This window comes from Stigmatopora argus, chromosome 8 (genome assembly GCF_051989625.1).
Source record: "Stigmatopora argus isolate UIUO_Sarg chromosome 8, RoL_Sarg_1.0, whole genome shotgun sequence".
Taxonomy (NCBI): domain Eukaryota; kingdom Metazoa; phylum Chordata; class Actinopteri; order Syngnathiformes; family Syngnathidae; genus Stigmatopora; species Stigmatopora argus.
Window position 1 is genome coordinate 11,590,857 of NC_135394.1, and position 17,973 is coordinate 11,608,829.

The window sequence follows — 17,973 nt, forward strand, 5'->3', positions numbered from 1 at the left end:
GCACTCAGAAAGAGCTGAACTCCACCTAGGCAGCCAAATTTGATCTTAATCTCCTCTGTATAATTAGCTCTTTTTTATTCATTCATTCATTTGCCATACCACGTGTCCTTGTAAGGGTTGTGGGGGTTGCTGGAGCCTATCCCATCTAACATTGGGCGAAAGGCTGACTACACCATAGACTGGTCGCTAGTCAGTCGTAGGGCACACAGATACAAATGACCATTCGCACTCACAAATCATACAGCTACCACTGGCCAGCTGCTCGCACCGGAGTAAGGCGAGTGAACCTCTACACCATCAGGTAGTTCTTGTCAAATTGACCAGATATACAATCACGAAAGAGAATTGTGTTTTGGGTGGTCACTTATTTTTGACCCAATTGTAATCGATCACGGCTTCCAGGAGGAGGCACTGTTGGCCTGATTTGGTATTCTATACTTAGAGAAGTTCAGCGCCGTGGGCTTGTAAATGAATTGAACCACAGCAAATTGTAGTTTAGTGCAGATTCACATTTCGTAGTTCTCACACCGCTAATTTACTAGTAAAAAAATGTATTAGGGGCGGGGCAAAGAATCTGATCTGCCTTCCCCCTCCACGCTGTTCGACGTCACCGCGTAGAGGGAAATGAGCTGTCCTCTCAAGGCTGGTGCTGAAATCCCAGCAAAGATGGCTGAGAGCTGAGATAGGAAAAAGAGAAGGCAATTTTAACGCTCTTTCACAAACATCGCCTGGAAGGACCTCGACACTCATCATCAAGCCAAGTGAAGAAATTCTCACCGTGACAGCCGTCGTGTAGTGGTGCTGGTTGTGATGGTGGTGGTGGGGGTGCTGCCGTTACTGCTAGGTGGACGTGTCACAGCTTCCCTGCCGCTTCGAGGGCGGCGTTTGACGGCCACGGGGACAGAAGTGAGGAGGCAATAATCCAAAAAGACCCATCGAGAGATGTCCTTGCTGTGTGTTGGAGGTAAGACATCTTTTTTTGCTATTGTTCTCATGTGTGAATATGTCATGTGTATTGAAACAGTCAATTCCAACAAGAAGATGAATGTCGCTGAAATTAAACAGCTAATGGCAGCGCTATATACATTGATTTATGGACTAGGTGTCAACCCCACTAAAACCAGATGAAAGACATTCACTATTTAATTCAGCCACTTAAGTCCTATGCTTTAACATTCTGTGTGTTTCAACCTTTAAGGTGGGTGTCCAATTCAGAAAGGAAACTGTCGTTAATAGTGAAAAGTACTTGTCAGTTCATGCACTGTACCACATTTTAGATTAAATATTGCAATTATTTGATGTCAAATGTTACAGGGTCAGTTAGTGTGGACTTGATAGTAGTTTCAATGAACTTGACATGTATTTGGAATTAAGAGGAAGCAAGAGAAAATCTACGAAAGCAGAAGCGATTCATCTTTTCTAGTCAAGTATGGCAGAAAAACACATTGAATGATTCTTTTCAGCCACCCAGGAAACAAATACACTAACAGATACGGATGGGGAAGACAGGGCGTGGATCCAGATGGCTCGCTATTAGCTACCGCTATCAATACTCCCGATTTATTAGATGAGAAGTGGGGAAAAAAATCTGAAAAAATAATTTCCTCATTAGAATATATAAAATAAAATATCTATGTATGCATGTAAATGTGTATATATCTAACAAATTACATCCAATTGAATTTCATGATTGTCAACACCTAATTTAGAATTTTATAATTCAGTATTGGTTTAAAATGTGTGCATGTTTTTAAAATTATCTAAGTATAATGAGAAATCTTTGTAAGTAAAATGTATTATGTATGCAACATTTTAAAACGTATTACGAGCAGAATTTTTTAGTTTTACTTATTTTTGAAAACACTAATGACAGATTACAACCTTTATGGTACCGAATTAAGTTTTTGTAATCATGGAAGCAGTTCAAATTCACTTTTTTTTGTAAAGGTAGTTTACAGTTTAGGTAGTTTGTGTTTTGTCAGTATTTGAATTAATTTCATCTTGGATTTGTCCCCTATACACTGAATTTTGAATATGCAGGAAAGGCTTAAATTTCTCTTATTCAATCCCATTTCAATCTGTTGTTTGTTTAGCAGACACTTTCGCTGAAGTGTTTTTATCTGCACTAATCACAAGTCTAGGTGAGACAAGCTGTTAATAGCTACAAAGTGGAAAAATTACGACTGTACATATACATTGAAGCATCTATTTTTCACCTCAGGATGCAACATCTTAAGTGGACCGTCTCCGGAAATGCCATTTCTATGGCTACCATAAATATGAATTCATTAACATCCCCAGATTTCCTCTTGTAGATAAAATGTGATCTCTCAACGGAATCACCCTTTTCTGTGGAAAATATTTAAGGCTCATCCATTTTCTGCTTTCCTACTGCATTAGTCTTCCAAGCTATGAATGCACTACCCCAAATCCCCCAGCTATCCCCATCAGTCTTTCCGGCACCCCCCAACCCTGTCACGCTAAAGTGGTTATTTTTAGAGTTGGGGATGCAGCTCGCTGTGCCAGCTCACACACAGAGATTAATGGAGCATGAGAGAAAGGCAGAGGACGGGTGCACACGTGCGCTCTCGCCACATGGCAGCAGGAGCTTGTCGGAGAGGCTGAAGTGGAGGAGGAGGAGGGTAAAGGAAATTCTGACTGCCGGGGGCGGGAAGGAGCAGCATTTGAGGAGGAGTATTTGGCAAGGGTGCAACCCAAAGTGCATCTATTAACTAGCTGTTGTAACGGAAGGGACATAAGCAAGGAGCTTCCAGGGAAATATCTTTGCATCCCCCCTATGGTGTATGAGCGCCCTGGGTGGCAAATGAGCTTGTTCTCGAGAGAATTTAACAGGAATTCATCCAAAATGTCATGTCTTGTAATTAGTTGTGACACAGTGTGTTGGCACTTGGCATTTCTTGAAAAGGCTTTGTTTTTTAAGTCACTACTATCTTTTTATGCACTAGCTTTGCCGCACTTCCTGACTTATTCATCAGTGGGATAACTGATAGGCATTTTTATGTTACGGGCCTTCTGGGGTGACACTACTATTTTAAGAAGCCAGTTTGTCTGTCCGCACTGATTATGATGCTGCTTTGTTGTCACTGCCCGGGAGAATGAATCACAATGAGTTTCTTCGTTTTGATATGCCGAGGCTTGTTGCCAGTGGCTCAAATCCGACCCTCCTCTTAATGCAATGGTACGTGATTGATTAGGGCAGTTTGATCATTTATTTTTGAGCATATTTCTCTGTACACCAGATACAAAACATTGTCTTGAATCTTAACACAGCGTCAAGTATGTGAAGTGAGGCAAAAAGCAGAGATAAAATGTCAGAAAATGTCTTATATATGCTGGGAGAATGTTATTACGGGCCCGCTGTTAGAAAAATTGAATAGTATCTTGACGTCACTAGGATTTTGAAACATCAGCCTACTGCTATTTTTTTTTTGTGCGTGTGTAGGATGAGCCAGTCGTGTCCTCCATTATTTGAACAATCGTGCAGCTTCTCATTCTTTTTGCAGCAATCGTTGCATGCGGAGGTGTTCACCGGTGTAGACCTCCCTTCAATGTGACACACTGTAATAAAGATGTACCACTGTGCCTTACTTCATTTGAACAAGTAAAATGTACTTATCTTTGCTTTGTAAAGCAGCAGAACAGTACTTAGTCCCAATGCTCATTAACATTAGACACTGAAGACTAAATCCAAATTATAGTTTATACTTATAGCAGAGTCTCATTTCAGAGCCAAAATGTACGCATTATACATGTCAAAACTCCTAATTTCCTACTTCTTTATCAGATAATAATGTGTTGTACAATACAGTGTTTTGTATATAATAATGTTTATAATAGCTTTTAAAAATGTAAAAAGGATTTTTGTGTCGCCCATGCAAGTAAAATGTGCACAGATTTAATGTTTCTCACTAAAATAAACCAAGCTTTAAATCTCATTATACTTGTTTAATGGCAATAATAGCATTCAGGTCAATTCAGTTCAGTGCAATTCAATTCAAATTCCAGATTATTGCCATTTTTAAGTGATATGAAGTTTGTTTGTTTTTTTCCAATCCACTTTTGTGCACAAATTGTATAGTTTAGTGAAAATGAATGGTCATGTAAATATTTATTTTTATGAGTCTATTGAAATAAATTTTGTACTTGCAACCCTAAAATTCCAGTTTAAATGCTACATTACTCCCAGTTTAAAAAAACATCAGTCTGCACAGTAAAATTGCCCTCCAAAGTAAACTAAAAACTGGGCCAAAGATGACTTTGACATTTTTTTAGATTATACTCGCACTATATTTCAATCTTCATAGGTGAGAAAGCATTATTTGTTGTTGTTCTTTTAAATATGCTCATTCATCTTTTAATCTCCTCTCTTTGCAGTGAAAAAAGCCAAGCTTGATGGACCCCAAGGTAAGTTTCTTTGCTTACCGGCATGCTTCTCTTTTCGCAATATTTGGGATATAGATCTGTATTATTTTTATGTGTCCTCCAGAAAAGTTCAACACTTATGTGACCCTGAAGGTGCAGAATGTCAAGAGCACCACCATTGCAGTGCGTGGCAGTCAGCCATGCTGGGAGCAGGATTTTATGTTGTGAGTCACGCTGCACTTTCTTTTGAACAGCTTTATCGCTATTCCAGTTCATCCTCTCTTCTTTTTCTTCTCATCTTCCCACCTGCCACATAATAACACACATTTTCATAGCTTGGAGCAATCATCCACATTTTTGGGGGGGGAGGCATGAAGCAAATATATTGTTTGTACTGGTTTCATATAGGGAATACGCAGTGTTTATATTTTAGCTGTCCAGCTCCAGTGGTGTCTTTGATTTTATTTTTGGTGATAGGAATGAGTCTAAAATATAGACAGATTTTACACCAGATGGTAGCTATAGACAACTGTTGTCAAGATTATATGTGGGTGCTATAGATTACGTTCACACAATTGTCACCTTGAGGGACTCAGCAGGCAGTCTGCGCAGGGGTATTTATAACTTATGTGTCATGTATATACCCCCCCCCCCCCTTTTTTCTTCATTAAACTCATCATTTTTTCGGAATACAATCACAATTAATAACGAAGTGCTCTCAAGCAGTCAAGTGTTTTTACCTGTATAGGGCAAGTGGTTGCACACTCTAAATCTTCTGGGAACCAATTCAGGATGTCCCCTGCCCACTGCCCATAGTTGGCTGGGTAATTTAGTAAAATGAAATGACTGAATTAATTAATTAAAAATAATAATAATGGTGTCATCCATGGACACCTCATTTTGGGACATTATTTGCCATAATACAACTAATGCCCCACAATAAAACTCTTAAGCTTATAGTCATAATATTAAACTCATTCTGTACCATTGTCAACCCTAGATGTCCAATTCATTTAAACTGGGAAGACTGACTCGTTCAGTGCCAAAGATGATGCTAGACGTGTAATCCATGTTGGCAAGTTATCGCTCCTGGCTCTTCCAGTCAAGAAAAAACGTCCAGCTCTGTCAATGGCAGCCAATTAGATAAGTGAGTCCCCTTTAAAAGCTAATTGGAATGGCTGCCAAAAAAAACCTTGGTGTTAAAACGTAAAAACCTACAATATATATATATATATATTTTTAGTTTATAGCAAGAAGTTCCACAGCACTACTTTTCAGACACCAGTCTCCCTGCAACTCTCTTCATTTCTTTGTGTTCAACTCCTCCTCAGTGCTCTCTGTGCTTTGAGTAATGACTGAAAGGATGAGACAAGTGGGTGTGAGGCGTTTCCTCTCACTGGGCGGCTGTTCCTTTTGTGATTTCTTCCGTTGTGACTCATCATCAACATTGCTAACAACGATCAGGAAAGAACTCTCAAGTTTGGATGCTGACAACTAGTTTAAATTGTGATTGTAATCAGCGATGTCTGTTTATAAACTGTATTCTGTACATATAGTGTGTGTGTGTGTGTGTGTGTGTGTGTGTGTGTGTGTGTGTGTGTGTGTGTGTGTGTGTGTGTGTGTGTGTATGAGTATTTTCCAGAATTAAAACACTTCAATCCCAATGGGTACATATTAAACTCCCAGATTTAAAGTATCTTTGTGATCTGTTTATATTATTCATTTTAAACCTTCTCCTTTCTCCTGTCCCTAAACCATAGTGAGATAAACCGCCTGGACCTTGGTCTGACAGTGGAGGTATGGAATAAGGGCCTCATCTGGGACACCATGGTGGGCACTTTGTGGATCCCACTAAGTAGCATCCGGCAATCCAATGAGGTATGCCGTACATTTACTCATCTAGTATTATTTTTTCATACTAGATTAATACATCATCTGGTTAACTTGTTGTCCAAGTGGCAATTATGCAATGCTTCTCTTAAATTTCCAGGATGGGCCGGGTCAGTGGTTAACACTGGACTCCAATGTTATCATGGCTGAAACTGAAATCTGCGGCACCAAAGATCCAACCTTTCACAGGTTGCTGCTGGACACGCGCTTCGAACTGCCACTAGGTTTGGCTTTTTGTTGACACTTTACCCATTGACTCTGCATTACAAATTATTTGAATATTCAGGTATTGCTAAGGTCAAATCAAGTGTCTCATCAAAACGTTTACATACCCTGCAGACATTCCAGAAGAAGAGGCAAGATACTGGGCCAAGAAGCTTGAGCAACTGAATGCCATGAGAGAGCAAGATGTAAGAGCTTTTTTGTGTCCTTGTGTCCATTTATTAGACCTGCACTTATGTTTGAATTTGCACTATTTGGTGACACAGAAGGAAAGACATTACCTTGTATAAATGTTCTTAATGTGAAAGATGATTTTAGTATGCCAATTGCAAATTTCTTTGACCTCTGATAATTGAGAAAATAATGTTTAGTAATCTAACATTTTAAATAAGACACAGTTATGACAATTTTGTGACCTCATTTATACATATGTACATACAAACCAATAGATTTGCATACAGATCTATATAATAATGATTCACAAGAAAGAGCAAAGACTGGTATTTGATTGGCTAAAATCATATAATGCTTTGACGAACAGTATAAATCAATGCAAAACGAACACCCATAATGAGTCTTTGCTAACATTTGCTGACAACTAACTGTATTATGATTTTTTTCCATCCTCAGTATGCCTATCAAGAAGAGCAAGAAAGACCTCTACAAGCACCTTCCACTCAGTGCTGTGAGTGTGAAACAAGCTACCACTCTTTCTGCATTCTTTTTTGGTTTCCTTTTTATGTCAGTCTCATTTAGCAACTGAAAAATGGTTTCAATTTTTGGTGGTATTGGTATTGATGAAGCTAATAACTATAAGAACGGGAATCGTATAACTGCTAGATGTTAATTGTGTGTTCTACATTGCATACACTAAATCTATGCATGCATTAAGGGAAAGCCTATCTAGAACCTTCAAGCTCCCACACCTCCAGAAAGTCTAATGTACTTTATTTTTTCTATCCTAATGTGGTTTTTGTATCATTTTATCTCCTTGTAGGTAATTGGAGTCTGTGGGGAGATCAGCAAAGTAAGTATTTAAAGCAACACTGCTCATAAATCTGCATTCACTCTTCCTGTCTGTCATGCCAATAAAGACCTCCGTTCGACTTTTTCCCGGTAACCCGTTATACTTTTGCTCTTGTCCAATCCTCTTCATCACACACATTTTGTTCATAAACAGACGACGATCCAGACAGCGCAGTGGACGACAGGGACAGTGACTACCGCAGCGAGACCAGTAACAGCATCCCGCCCCCCTTTTACACTACATCTCAACCCAACGCCTCCATGCACCAATATCCCATCAGGGAACAGCACTACAGACACCCTTACAACGACGACATGGATTATGACAAACAGGACATGAGGTAGCATATCACTGTTGTCGTCACACTGTTTTGCTCAAAATGAATCAAGGATCTTACGTGAAACGTTCAGGTTGCCATGGAGACTATCAAGGTAGCAGTTAATACAAAAAAAGAATATACTCATTTGGAATGCCCACACAATTGAATTAGATCTAATACAAGGACTAAAGGAACAATTATATTAGAAAATTAACTTCCGTAGATGAATTACTTTGCATTTTCTTGTGTTGTTTCCCCCAGTAACTATAAAGACTTTGCATAATTGTCTATTCTAGAATAGCATCCGATCCAATGCAGACTGCACTGGCAAGGCCAAACAACCTTCAATGTACGTCATAATCATTTGATTGAAAACGAAGAGCATTATCTTTTTCTGCTGTCTCGCAGTGAAACCACAAAAAAATGGAATAGAGCTTTTGTACGGTCCAACTATTAATTAACCACCTAATATTAATACAGAATAATGCATTAATATGTTTGAATAAGAGTTTCATGCTACATATTCACAATTTGGGTAAGAAACTCTCAAATACTCAATTAACTCAACTGACAAATCAAATGTATCATTTTCATTACATGATTTATTTGAATTTGTTTATTGCTTCTCCCACTCCCAGTTCATATTGTCTGGGAAAATTGCCCCATGGAAAATGTATACAAAACAGAGTATTTCTCTATGAATAGGTCGCTTTGAAGTCTCCGAGCATATCGCCATGATGACAACTTACGCCCTGTTTTGTTCTAATTTGTTGTACATTCTATCCCTACTGTGAATATAATATGCCTGCTTCAGTGTATACAAGCACGCTGAAGCTCACTGCTCTTGTATACAGTTTGGATATGAACCTGTGGTTGTGACATGAGTGAGTGAGTGAGTGAGCGAGTGAGTGACCCTTGTTTGAATCGGATGTGGTTTCTTTGGCAAAATTGAGCTCTACTCATGCTCCTCTCCTACCTCTACCCCTTCCCCTTCCCTGCTCCTCTTACCAGACCCTACGATAGTTTAGACTTGGCCACCAACGGGCGCAGCGATATCGACTCAGGCTCAGGGTCGAGCCGGCGCACCAGTCGTCAATATTCTCTAGACAGTAGGCATTCGCTGTCCGATAGGTGGGTCTCTGTACCTCCTCCGATCTCCTCCTCTTCCTCTTGCTCCAGCCTGTGATTCAGTCTCGCTGTGACGTCAGTGGTGGACTTGTCCTGTCCTCCTCGCTCACTGTGCTTGCATGCATGCGCTTTTTCCCTATCTCTATATATGTATATGCACAAAAAAATCACTTAGTACAGGCCCTGCATCTACTCTACACTCAAATCACTTGCCTTTTCTCCAAAATGTGATGATGTTTAGTGTTAGTGTTTCTTAACTGCAGATTTTGCTAAACCGTGCATAACGGTCAAATTGGCCTTAGTAGAAAATTGTCTTCCAAACGAACATTTGAGGAAAAATGGAACGGAAGGCCGTTAAAAAGTCTTGTATTAAACAATGCTTTCTAGTGAGTCGGTGAAATTACATTTGGTCCAGAGTTTGTTAGTTCTGCTTCACATATTTGCTGCATGGTCGATGTATTGCAAATGTTGGCGATTTTAGAAGAAAAAAAATTGCAGGCAACACACTGTAATTTTCCTTTTCCATCACGTTATATAAAAGTCCGTCTTCATCATCTTGTCATGATTTGGTACCAAATGTGCAGCGTTCCCAATTCATTTGTGAGCTATTGTCAGCATTTTTTTTCTTTCCAGACTTAAAAAAAATAACCAGTGGTAGTTCAGATACTCTGGAAGACCTCCAGTGTGGGTTTAGAACCTTATTACAGCCTCACTCTGTATGTGAGGCTCATCAAATCAGGTGTAGTTGTCACTCCACCAGAGTATGTAGGAAGGATGCAATTGTGTTTGAATGGCATCACTACACATAAAAGTACAAAAAAACACCACACTTTTAATTCAGTTATTATGTTTTAAGTGAGAAATTTTGCAACTTAAAAAAAGGCATCACCGGCCCATTTGTGTGTTCATCCACACTCCTAACTGCAAAGACCTCACACATCCTCTAAGTGCTCCTACAAGGTGTACTATTGAACCAACATGCCAGTAATCAATAGATGTGCTACCTTAAAGCAGCAATGTGTAGCTATGTGTAAAAGTCTGGGATTGTGCCAGATCCCACTAGGGCTTTCGATTCATAACCAATTATCTTTTCTCTAAACCAATAGAAAAATTCAAAGCAATTTTGACATTTTTGACAATTTTCTTCCTGAACCCACTCAGATACTCTAATGAAACCTGTTCTTTTTAACAAAATGGCAAATGTAAAGCTCCCAATAGTATTGGTCAATGTTTAAAATTTTATCAATTTGATTCTATAGTTGCTTAAACAGTGCTTGTTTCAATTATGATGCACTGCTAGTCATGTCAGCTTAATGTTAACAAGGTTTACCACCAAAAGATTATTTTTAACAAAGATGTTGTCTAGCCATAGGCTGAGCTAAACTGTAACATAATACTAGCTAGCCATATGGATACTTTGAGGAGGAGGGTCCCATACAGACAATAAAAGGCAAAAGATGAAGAACAGATACAGCCAATCAGTTTTGCTCGCTTTCAAATGACATTTGTGCTGCAGTATGATGAAATTTAGTTTAGAAATCGGATTTGCCTACAGTGTGTACACGGCCATAGATAAATCACAAGTCCAACACACCCCACCTTAAACCTTAACTCTCAAGCTTGCCGCTTGGTCGATAGTCACTCCTTTCCCGAAGTTGCCTCTCATCTCCCTCTCTGGTTTCAACCACAGCACAAGTCCCTTAGATATCCCACACAGCAACATGTCCACCTGGATGCTTCTACTAATATTAATTTTCAACGGTTGTGGGGATAAAACAGCTCTCTGTGTGTTTTCCTCTTTTCCCTCAGTCCCACCGACAGCCGCTACGCCTCGTCGGGCGACTTGAGCCGAGGCAGCTCCCAACTCAGCGAGGAGTTTGTCCCAGAGGACGGCGAGAGCTTACGAGGATCTGAGTTCTACGATGAAAACGACTCATACCACTCCTGCCACTCCTCCATCAGTTATGGGAAAGAAGACTTCCCGGCCTGGGACGAGGAGGATCAACAGGGCATCTACAGTGACGAGGGGAGTTATGTCAAAGATGGCGCAGAAGACGGGGTGCTCTACGATGATGAGGAATGCGACATGTACGAAGAGGAACCAGCGTATGACTATGAAAACGAGGAGGAGATGCCATACGAGGAAGAGAAAGATATCTACCCAATGGATGGCGCACTCAATGAGGAGCAGGAGGAGCCTAACACCCCCGCAAGCACTGCTGCCACCCTTGCTCCCCCATCTGATAGTGTGTCCACCAGCAGGCCTCCTCTGGAAAAGCAGCCATCGTTACATCAACAGCAGCCTTCCAGTCAGCTGCAAACTTCAAGCGCTGTCCCGCCCCAACGGGATGACACCTTGCTCCCTTTCACGCCCGACTCCACCCTTGCACCCCCTCCCCAGCAAGACACATTTACCTCCGCCGCCACTACAATTGACAGTACACCCGCTATCTCCACTGTATCGGCGATTCCAGATCCTGATGCTAATTTCCAGGAGCCTGAAGCAAAGCCTGAGTTGCCACTAGATGAACTTCTGCATCTGGAACAACTTCCACCTGAGGAGACCATCTCCCCGCCTCCCGAGGCGAAAACAGAGGAGCCTCCTGTTTCTGCGTGAGTTTTACTCTTCTAAGGATGGTCAAAATAGTTGATGATGCAAATCTGGCTGCCTTGTCATGGAATGTATTAATTCTGTATGGAATGTATCAATAACTCAATGTGATGCATAAGTAAAAATCATAAATTTAGACCCACAACTGACGGTACTCGGTCGTTTGGTCGCCGGTCTTTTGGTCGCCCGGAAGGTTATTGATAATTACCATTTAAATCGTTGCTCAAATTCCCTAAATACAAACTGTGAATTATTATTTAGTCATACTTAATGCCCTATTAATTATTAGGCTAAAGAAAAGCTCCAAATTTCCCGTACTTTTATTGTGTTTTGTTGGAGAACTTGTTAAGACCCTGAGAGACGTCCCTTCCTAAGGGGACAACTCATGTACATACAAGCTCTTATACACTGACACGTCCGCTCAGTGAAACTGCTCAGGGCCATTGTTGGCTTTTATTGATGCGTGGACCGTGTTGTTTTACCTTGTTTTGTCGCCGGTCTTTTGGTCGCTGGTCTTTTGGTCGCTGGTCTTTTGGTCGCCTGTTCTTTGGGTCCGGGCGACCAAAAGACCGGCGACCAAAAGACCGGCGACCAAACGACCGCACACGACAACTGACTGGCGAGCAGTTTAGCATGTGCTCCGCCTTTTTTTGCCCAAGTCAGTAGGGATAGGCTCCAGCATCCTGTGACCCGGACAAGGATAAGTGGTGTTGAAAATGAATTAATGAGTCGTAAATTTAAGAGAACTGTCAGAATTCTTTCTCAGGAGCATCGCTTGTGTTGGTTGGTTGGTCACATTGCTGGATATACACTTAGACATCTGATTGCTCCTTCAACCACAGCCCTAGTTTCCCGAAGAGGGAGCTGATGGAACCTGGTCCCGCGAGAGCTAAAGCCAACTGGCTACGATTGTTCAGCAGAGTCCGACTGCAGTTACAAGAGGTACTGTATACTTTGACTACATGTCTTTTATACACCGTATAGATTTTTATGTCAACTGTTGCAATCACGACTTGTTTATCAGTTGTTGCATCTGTTCCTGCATGTTGTTGTTACCAGTTTTTTCTGAACGTTCCAGTTTCCTATTTTCTTTTTTAAACTTCTGGTTATATTGTCTCGTGTTTTATTGAGTAGTTTCTGTTTACCCCGAGCCTTGTTTTGCCGTGTCATTGTTTTCTTTTCAGTGGTTTGCACCATTCATAGCGATTTGCATGTAGTCCGTTGTGATTCCTTCCTCTGGCTGAAGCATACTCCCAGGTGGGTGTTGTGTGTTAATTCACCATTTATTTTTAATTAATCTTGTCCAAATCCCTGATATTGCACTAGAAAGGGCATATAAAACATTTACCCAATGGCTACCATTGACATCACTAGATGTCCAAACTATTTTGTAAAAGAAGTTACATCATCAACATTGATAAATACCCTAATATAGATAGTATTTTTACACATTTGCTTATGAACTGTGGCAGTATTAGCTATCAGTGTTGTACGTGTAGAGTAAAAATATACAATAGAAAAAAAGCAGTTGAAGATTAAATTACACTGAATCATGAGCAGTGGGATTACTTTAATTCACAGGGATCGATTAATCAAAATTTATAACCTTGTATAAGCGGTGTTTCTCATGGTACAACTCATAAAATCTTTTTTGCCACCTTTACTACCTATTTTTCCCCATGTTCATTTTGTCTTCTCTACAGGCACGAGGCGAGAGTGTCGGTATTGCCTCTCTGCTATTATCAGCGGGGTAAGTATCGGTAACCACGACGCATAACATCTGTGGCTGAATACGTTTTCTTCAGTGATATATGTGCGCACTTTCTTTTCAGGATGGGCGGGGCTCTTTATAGCATCGACAGCATGCCAGACCTCAGGAAGAGGAAAGCGATGCCTCTGGTCAGAGATCTGGTGCGTTTAATCGCTTTAACTTCCACACTGACCATGTATTACTCAGCTTCACGATGCAGGCAGCGCTTTTCTTTATTGTATTACATCTGCATCGACGCCATGCCTCTTGTCTTCTAAAATGTACTTTTTAATCACTGCTATACACATATTCAGGTCTCTAGTTTGCCTGTTGCCTCATGAAATGTAAAATTGCAACACAAGTCTTTTATTACTTCTCAACTTTTTCTTATTTTGAACAAGCAGTGCAGATTTTATCCCTACACTGATCTAACACTTACCCCTATTTAAAATCCTATTGTTATGTACGTATAATCTATCATTCCAAGTCGATAACATCCTCATTTTTCTCTTTTTCCCCCTCACCATTACATCAATGCCACAGGCTATGGTGAGTAACAAAGTCACTAAATGAAATGCAGTACTTGATTAATATTCACAAGCAGCATTTCGTTTGGTTAAATATCTTCTTTCTCTCCTGTCAATCAGTCATTGGTCCAAAACTCCAGGAAGGCCGGCATCACCTCTGCCTTGACATCGAGCACCTTGCATAATGAAGAATTGGTCAGTACACCATTCAAATGAAAATTCAGTCTAATGTCCTATTTGAATATTAAAACAATTTATACTTCCTATGAAGCACTATAGAATATGAACAAGTCAACATTTGATGATGAATGCAAAGCTCACAGTTGTTTTATTTCAAACATTGACAAAGGTTTAGAAGGTATAGAACCATGGTAGGAATTAAATCTGCTGTCACCACTTGCCTCATTTCCATTTGTAGAAGAGTCATGTTTACAAGAAGACCCTCCAGGCTCTCATCTACCCCATCTCCTGCACCACCCCGCACAATTTCGAGGTGTGGACCGCCACCACACCCACTTACTGCTATGAGTGCGAAGGACTGCTGTGGGGAATCGCTCGCCAGGGAATGCGCTGCAGTGAATGTGGCGTCAAATGTCACGACAAGTGCCAGGACTTGCTCAATGCTGACTGTCTGCAAAGTAAGATAAGATGTTCCTTTCAGATGTCGTTAAATATTCTCACACTCCATCAGCGTGTACTTTATGAATTGTGCCAGTACAGTGCCTGTTCCAAAGCATTCTATCATTTTGACTTTTAGTGTTTTTTTCATTGAGCAGATATTAAAAGCTCTTCATCTATTGTTGTCATGGAGACTGCTCCACAGAGATTTTTTTTGTCAGTCATGAAAAATGCTTTAATTCTTTTCCTCTTTTAGCTTGATGTTAGTCCTACAGTGTATCGGGGAATTACTTTTATTGGGGTTTGAACCTATTCCGTCACACTGGCAATTGAACGTGCTGACTACTGCGCAAGAATTTAAAATGTACAGTTAGTGAATTTTTAACTGTATTTGGCAGTTTCCCCACTTTTTTAAACCCTAAAATAGTGAAAATGCATTGCAGTATTTTACTGTATTTTTTTAACCCTAAAATTCTAGTAAAAATGCATTGCAGTATTTTACTGTATTTTTTTAACCCTAAAATTCTAGTGAAAATGCATTGCAGTATTATTTTTTTTTTAACATAAATTTCCTTAGGCTTATCCACAGAAGGGTCACTTGGCAGGTGATTGAGCCAATCCTAGCCAACTATGGGCAGGGACACTCTGAATTCGTTGCCAGCCAATTGCAGAACTCAATGTGGCAAACAACCATTTGGGCTCATTCCTAAAGACAGCTTACCGTGTTAAACCAGCCTAGCCTATACGTTTTGGGATTGTTTCATTCTTTTCACTGTCAACCAGGAGCAGCAGAAAAAAGCTCCAAACACGGGGCAGAGGACCGGACCCAGAACATCATCATGGTCCTCAAAGACCGCATGAAGATTCGTGAAAGGAACAAACCAGAGATCTTTGAACTCATTCAAGAAGTCTTCTCCATCCCCAAAGCCACACACGGCACCCAGATGAAGCAAATCAAGCAGAGTGTGCTTGACGGAACCTCCAAATGGTCAGCAAAGATTAGCATCACAGGTGAGTTGGACTGGAGGTTGGTTTTTTGTACCCAAGTGAGACACTCACCTGACTTTTCTGCTCTTTATTCTGTTTTCTAAGTGTTGTGTGCACAAGGTCTACAAGCTAAGGATAAAACCGGTTCCAGCGATCCATATGTTACAGTGCAAGTGGGAAAGACCAAAAAGAGGACCAAAACGATCTATGGCAACCTTAATCCTGTCTGGGAGGAGACTTTCAATTTGTGAGTGGAGACCAATGACTCCAACAAGTATTCACAGCACTTTTTCAAGCTTTTATTGTATGAATGCATGATTTTTGTTTTTTTGTAGTGAATGCCACAACTCCTCAGATCGCATCAAGGTGCGAGTGTGGGATGAGGATGACGACATCAAGTCCCGCGTAAAGCAAAAGTTCAAACGGGAGTCAGACGATTTCCTCGGGCAAACCATCATCGAGGTCCGCACTTTAAGCGGGGAAATGGACGTGTGGTACAACCTCGGTGAGTTTTACTGCGGTGTGATGTCTTGCGGTTACCAACAAATTTTTAACCTGCCTCCGTCGGTCTTTTTGCTCTCTTCAGACAAGCGCACGGACAAATCAGCCGTCTCGGGGGCAATCCGCATGCACATAAATGTGGAGATTAAGGGCGAAGAGACGGTCGCTCCCTATCATGTTCAATACACCTGTTTGCATGAAGTAAGATTGCTGTTTGTCTTTTTACCAGGGCATGTAAAATGGAATACTAGGTGCAATATGTTGGACCTTTACAAATTTTATAAGATGCATTGTTTATTTTGGTTTCTTAAAAATGTTTGTGTTGTGCAAGGAAGCAAAAGTCATTAGAAATTGGCTGGACCAAAATGACCAATCATTTTAACATTTTGCGACCGTTTATCAAAGAGAGCTCTAATGGCGCTTCAATTTTGTCGGTCATCTGTATTGAAGAGGGAACTAATAACTGAGCCATCTTTTTGTCATAAGTCAGCAGAGATAACTGGAAAAGCAGTATAGAAAATGAATGGAATATATTACGTGACCACAACTCTGTGTTTTTAGTCAGTTAATTGATCCTAGTTCTTCAATAATGATCAGTTGCATGATGTATCGTCTTCTAATGCACTTCACTTGAGAGATTTTTCTAGTCAAGTGAGATAAAGAGCACGTCTGACAGGATAGACCTCAAAGACATTTCCATTCTTTTTCGCTGTGGAAAACTCTGCTGATTGATTGTGGACCATTTGCAGCCCAGGATGGATTCATTACTCAACCCGTTACTCAGTGGAGCGTATTCGCTCCATCTTAAACAAGAATTGATACTTGTTATTGCAACCTATAGTGGCTGTAAACCCTCATTCTGAATGGAATGTTTTTAACGCAGCAAAACGCTTTATGACTTTATAATCAAGGCATTGGTTCGTCTCCAGATGCAGTTTTATATTTGTGTTGCCTTACAACCTATAGCTCTGCAATCTAATATGATATTAAGGTAATCATTAATTACTAATAGAGGGTGCAATACAAATGTATACAGTTCAATATTTTCTATAAAAAAAACGTCTGGTAAGATTTAACTGTATAACAGAGCCCACACAAGTTTATGACTTGTTTGTTTGTTTTTCTTTCTGCAGAACCTCTTCCACTTTGTGACAGACATCCAGAACACAGGTGTGGTGAAGATTCCCGATGCCAAAGGTGACGACGCGTGGAAAGTGTACTACGAAGAGACGCCTCAAGAGATAGTGGATGAGTTTGCCATGCGTTATGGAGTGGAGTCCATTTACCAAGCCATGACGTAAGTTCTGGTTACATTGCATTTATCCAATACGGTCTAATTGTTTCCGACCTTTGCCTTTTTTGCAATTCTTTGGGGGAGCTACACTAACACTTTTAAAATCGTTGCCTGTAATTTGATAGCAATCGACGCCCAAATCATTTCAACTGGGATTATGGAGGGTTAATGCTCATGATACAGCGCAATCATTTGTCAAAATGGATTGGACATGGAACATTGTCAATGGCAGCCAGTTCATTTTGGCTCTGACGGTGTTACTCGGGGAGCAAAATATTTATTAACGCTGTTCTCGCTGTAAAATTTTTGAGAAGCATGGTACTATTTGATGGAAAATAGGAGTGGTGATATTAAATGCCTGCAAAATTTGCTTGAATTTGCCTTGTTTTTGCAGTCACTTTGCCTGCCTGTCATCCAAGTACATGTGCCCGGGTGTTCCTGCAGTCATGAGCACGCTGCTGGCTAACATCAATGCCTACTACGCGCACACAACCCAGGCTACTAACAACGTTTCTGCCTCAGACCGCTTTGCCGCTTCCAACTTTGGAGTGAGTCAGATTACACAATTACAAACAATATTTCATTCCCTGAATAGCTACCAATGTTTTTTTTTTTCTCATGGAGATCTGCTTGCAAGATTCAAAATAAGAAAACATGTTTTATTAAAAAAAAGCGGAAAAAAACACAAACAATATTGTTTTAGTGTTTGTTTTGTA

General features: G+C 40.4%; 1 protein-coding gene across 1 annotated transcript in view; it reads left to right on the top strand.

Moving 5' to 3' along the window:
- The first annotated feature begins 488 nt into the window (after positions 1-488).
- Positions 489-17,973, top strand: part of unc13a (unc-13 homolog A (C. elegans)) — a 33,696-nt gene continuing 16,211 nt past the window's right edge. Inside the window, exons 1-22 of the mRNA XM_077606847.1 lie at positions 489-964; positions 4,396-4,425; positions 4,508-4,607; positions 6,144-6,261; positions 6,374-6,497; positions 6,613-6,683; positions 7,126-7,180; positions 7,493-7,522; positions 7,676-7,862; positions 10,779-11,582; positions 12,423-12,522; positions 13,284-13,330; positions 13,413-13,491; positions 13,874-13,879; positions 13,978-14,052; positions 14,276-14,495; positions 15,259-15,486; positions 15,568-15,709; positions 15,798-15,967; positions 16,049-16,164; positions 17,097-17,260; positions 17,652-17,805. Coding sequence (XP_077462973.1) covers positions 943-964; positions 4,396-4,425; positions 4,508-4,607; positions 6,144-6,261; positions 6,374-6,497; positions 6,613-6,683; positions 7,126-7,180; positions 7,493-7,522; positions 7,676-7,862; positions 10,779-11,582; positions 12,423-12,522; positions 13,284-13,330; positions 13,413-13,491; positions 13,874-13,879; positions 13,978-14,052; positions 14,276-14,495; positions 15,259-15,486; positions 15,568-15,709; positions 15,798-15,967; positions 16,049-16,164; positions 17,097-17,260; positions 17,652-17,805 — 3,042 coding nt within the window. The 5' untranslated portion in view covers positions 489-942. The remainder of the gene's footprint in view (positions 965-4,395; positions 4,426-4,507; positions 4,608-6,143; positions 6,262-6,373; positions 6,498-6,612; positions 6,684-7,125; positions 7,181-7,492; positions 7,523-7,675; positions 7,863-10,778; positions 11,583-12,422; positions 12,523-13,283; positions 13,331-13,412; positions 13,492-13,873; positions 13,880-13,977; positions 14,053-14,275; positions 14,496-15,258; positions 15,487-15,567; positions 15,710-15,797; positions 15,968-16,048; positions 16,165-17,096; positions 17,261-17,651; positions 17,806-17,973) is intronic.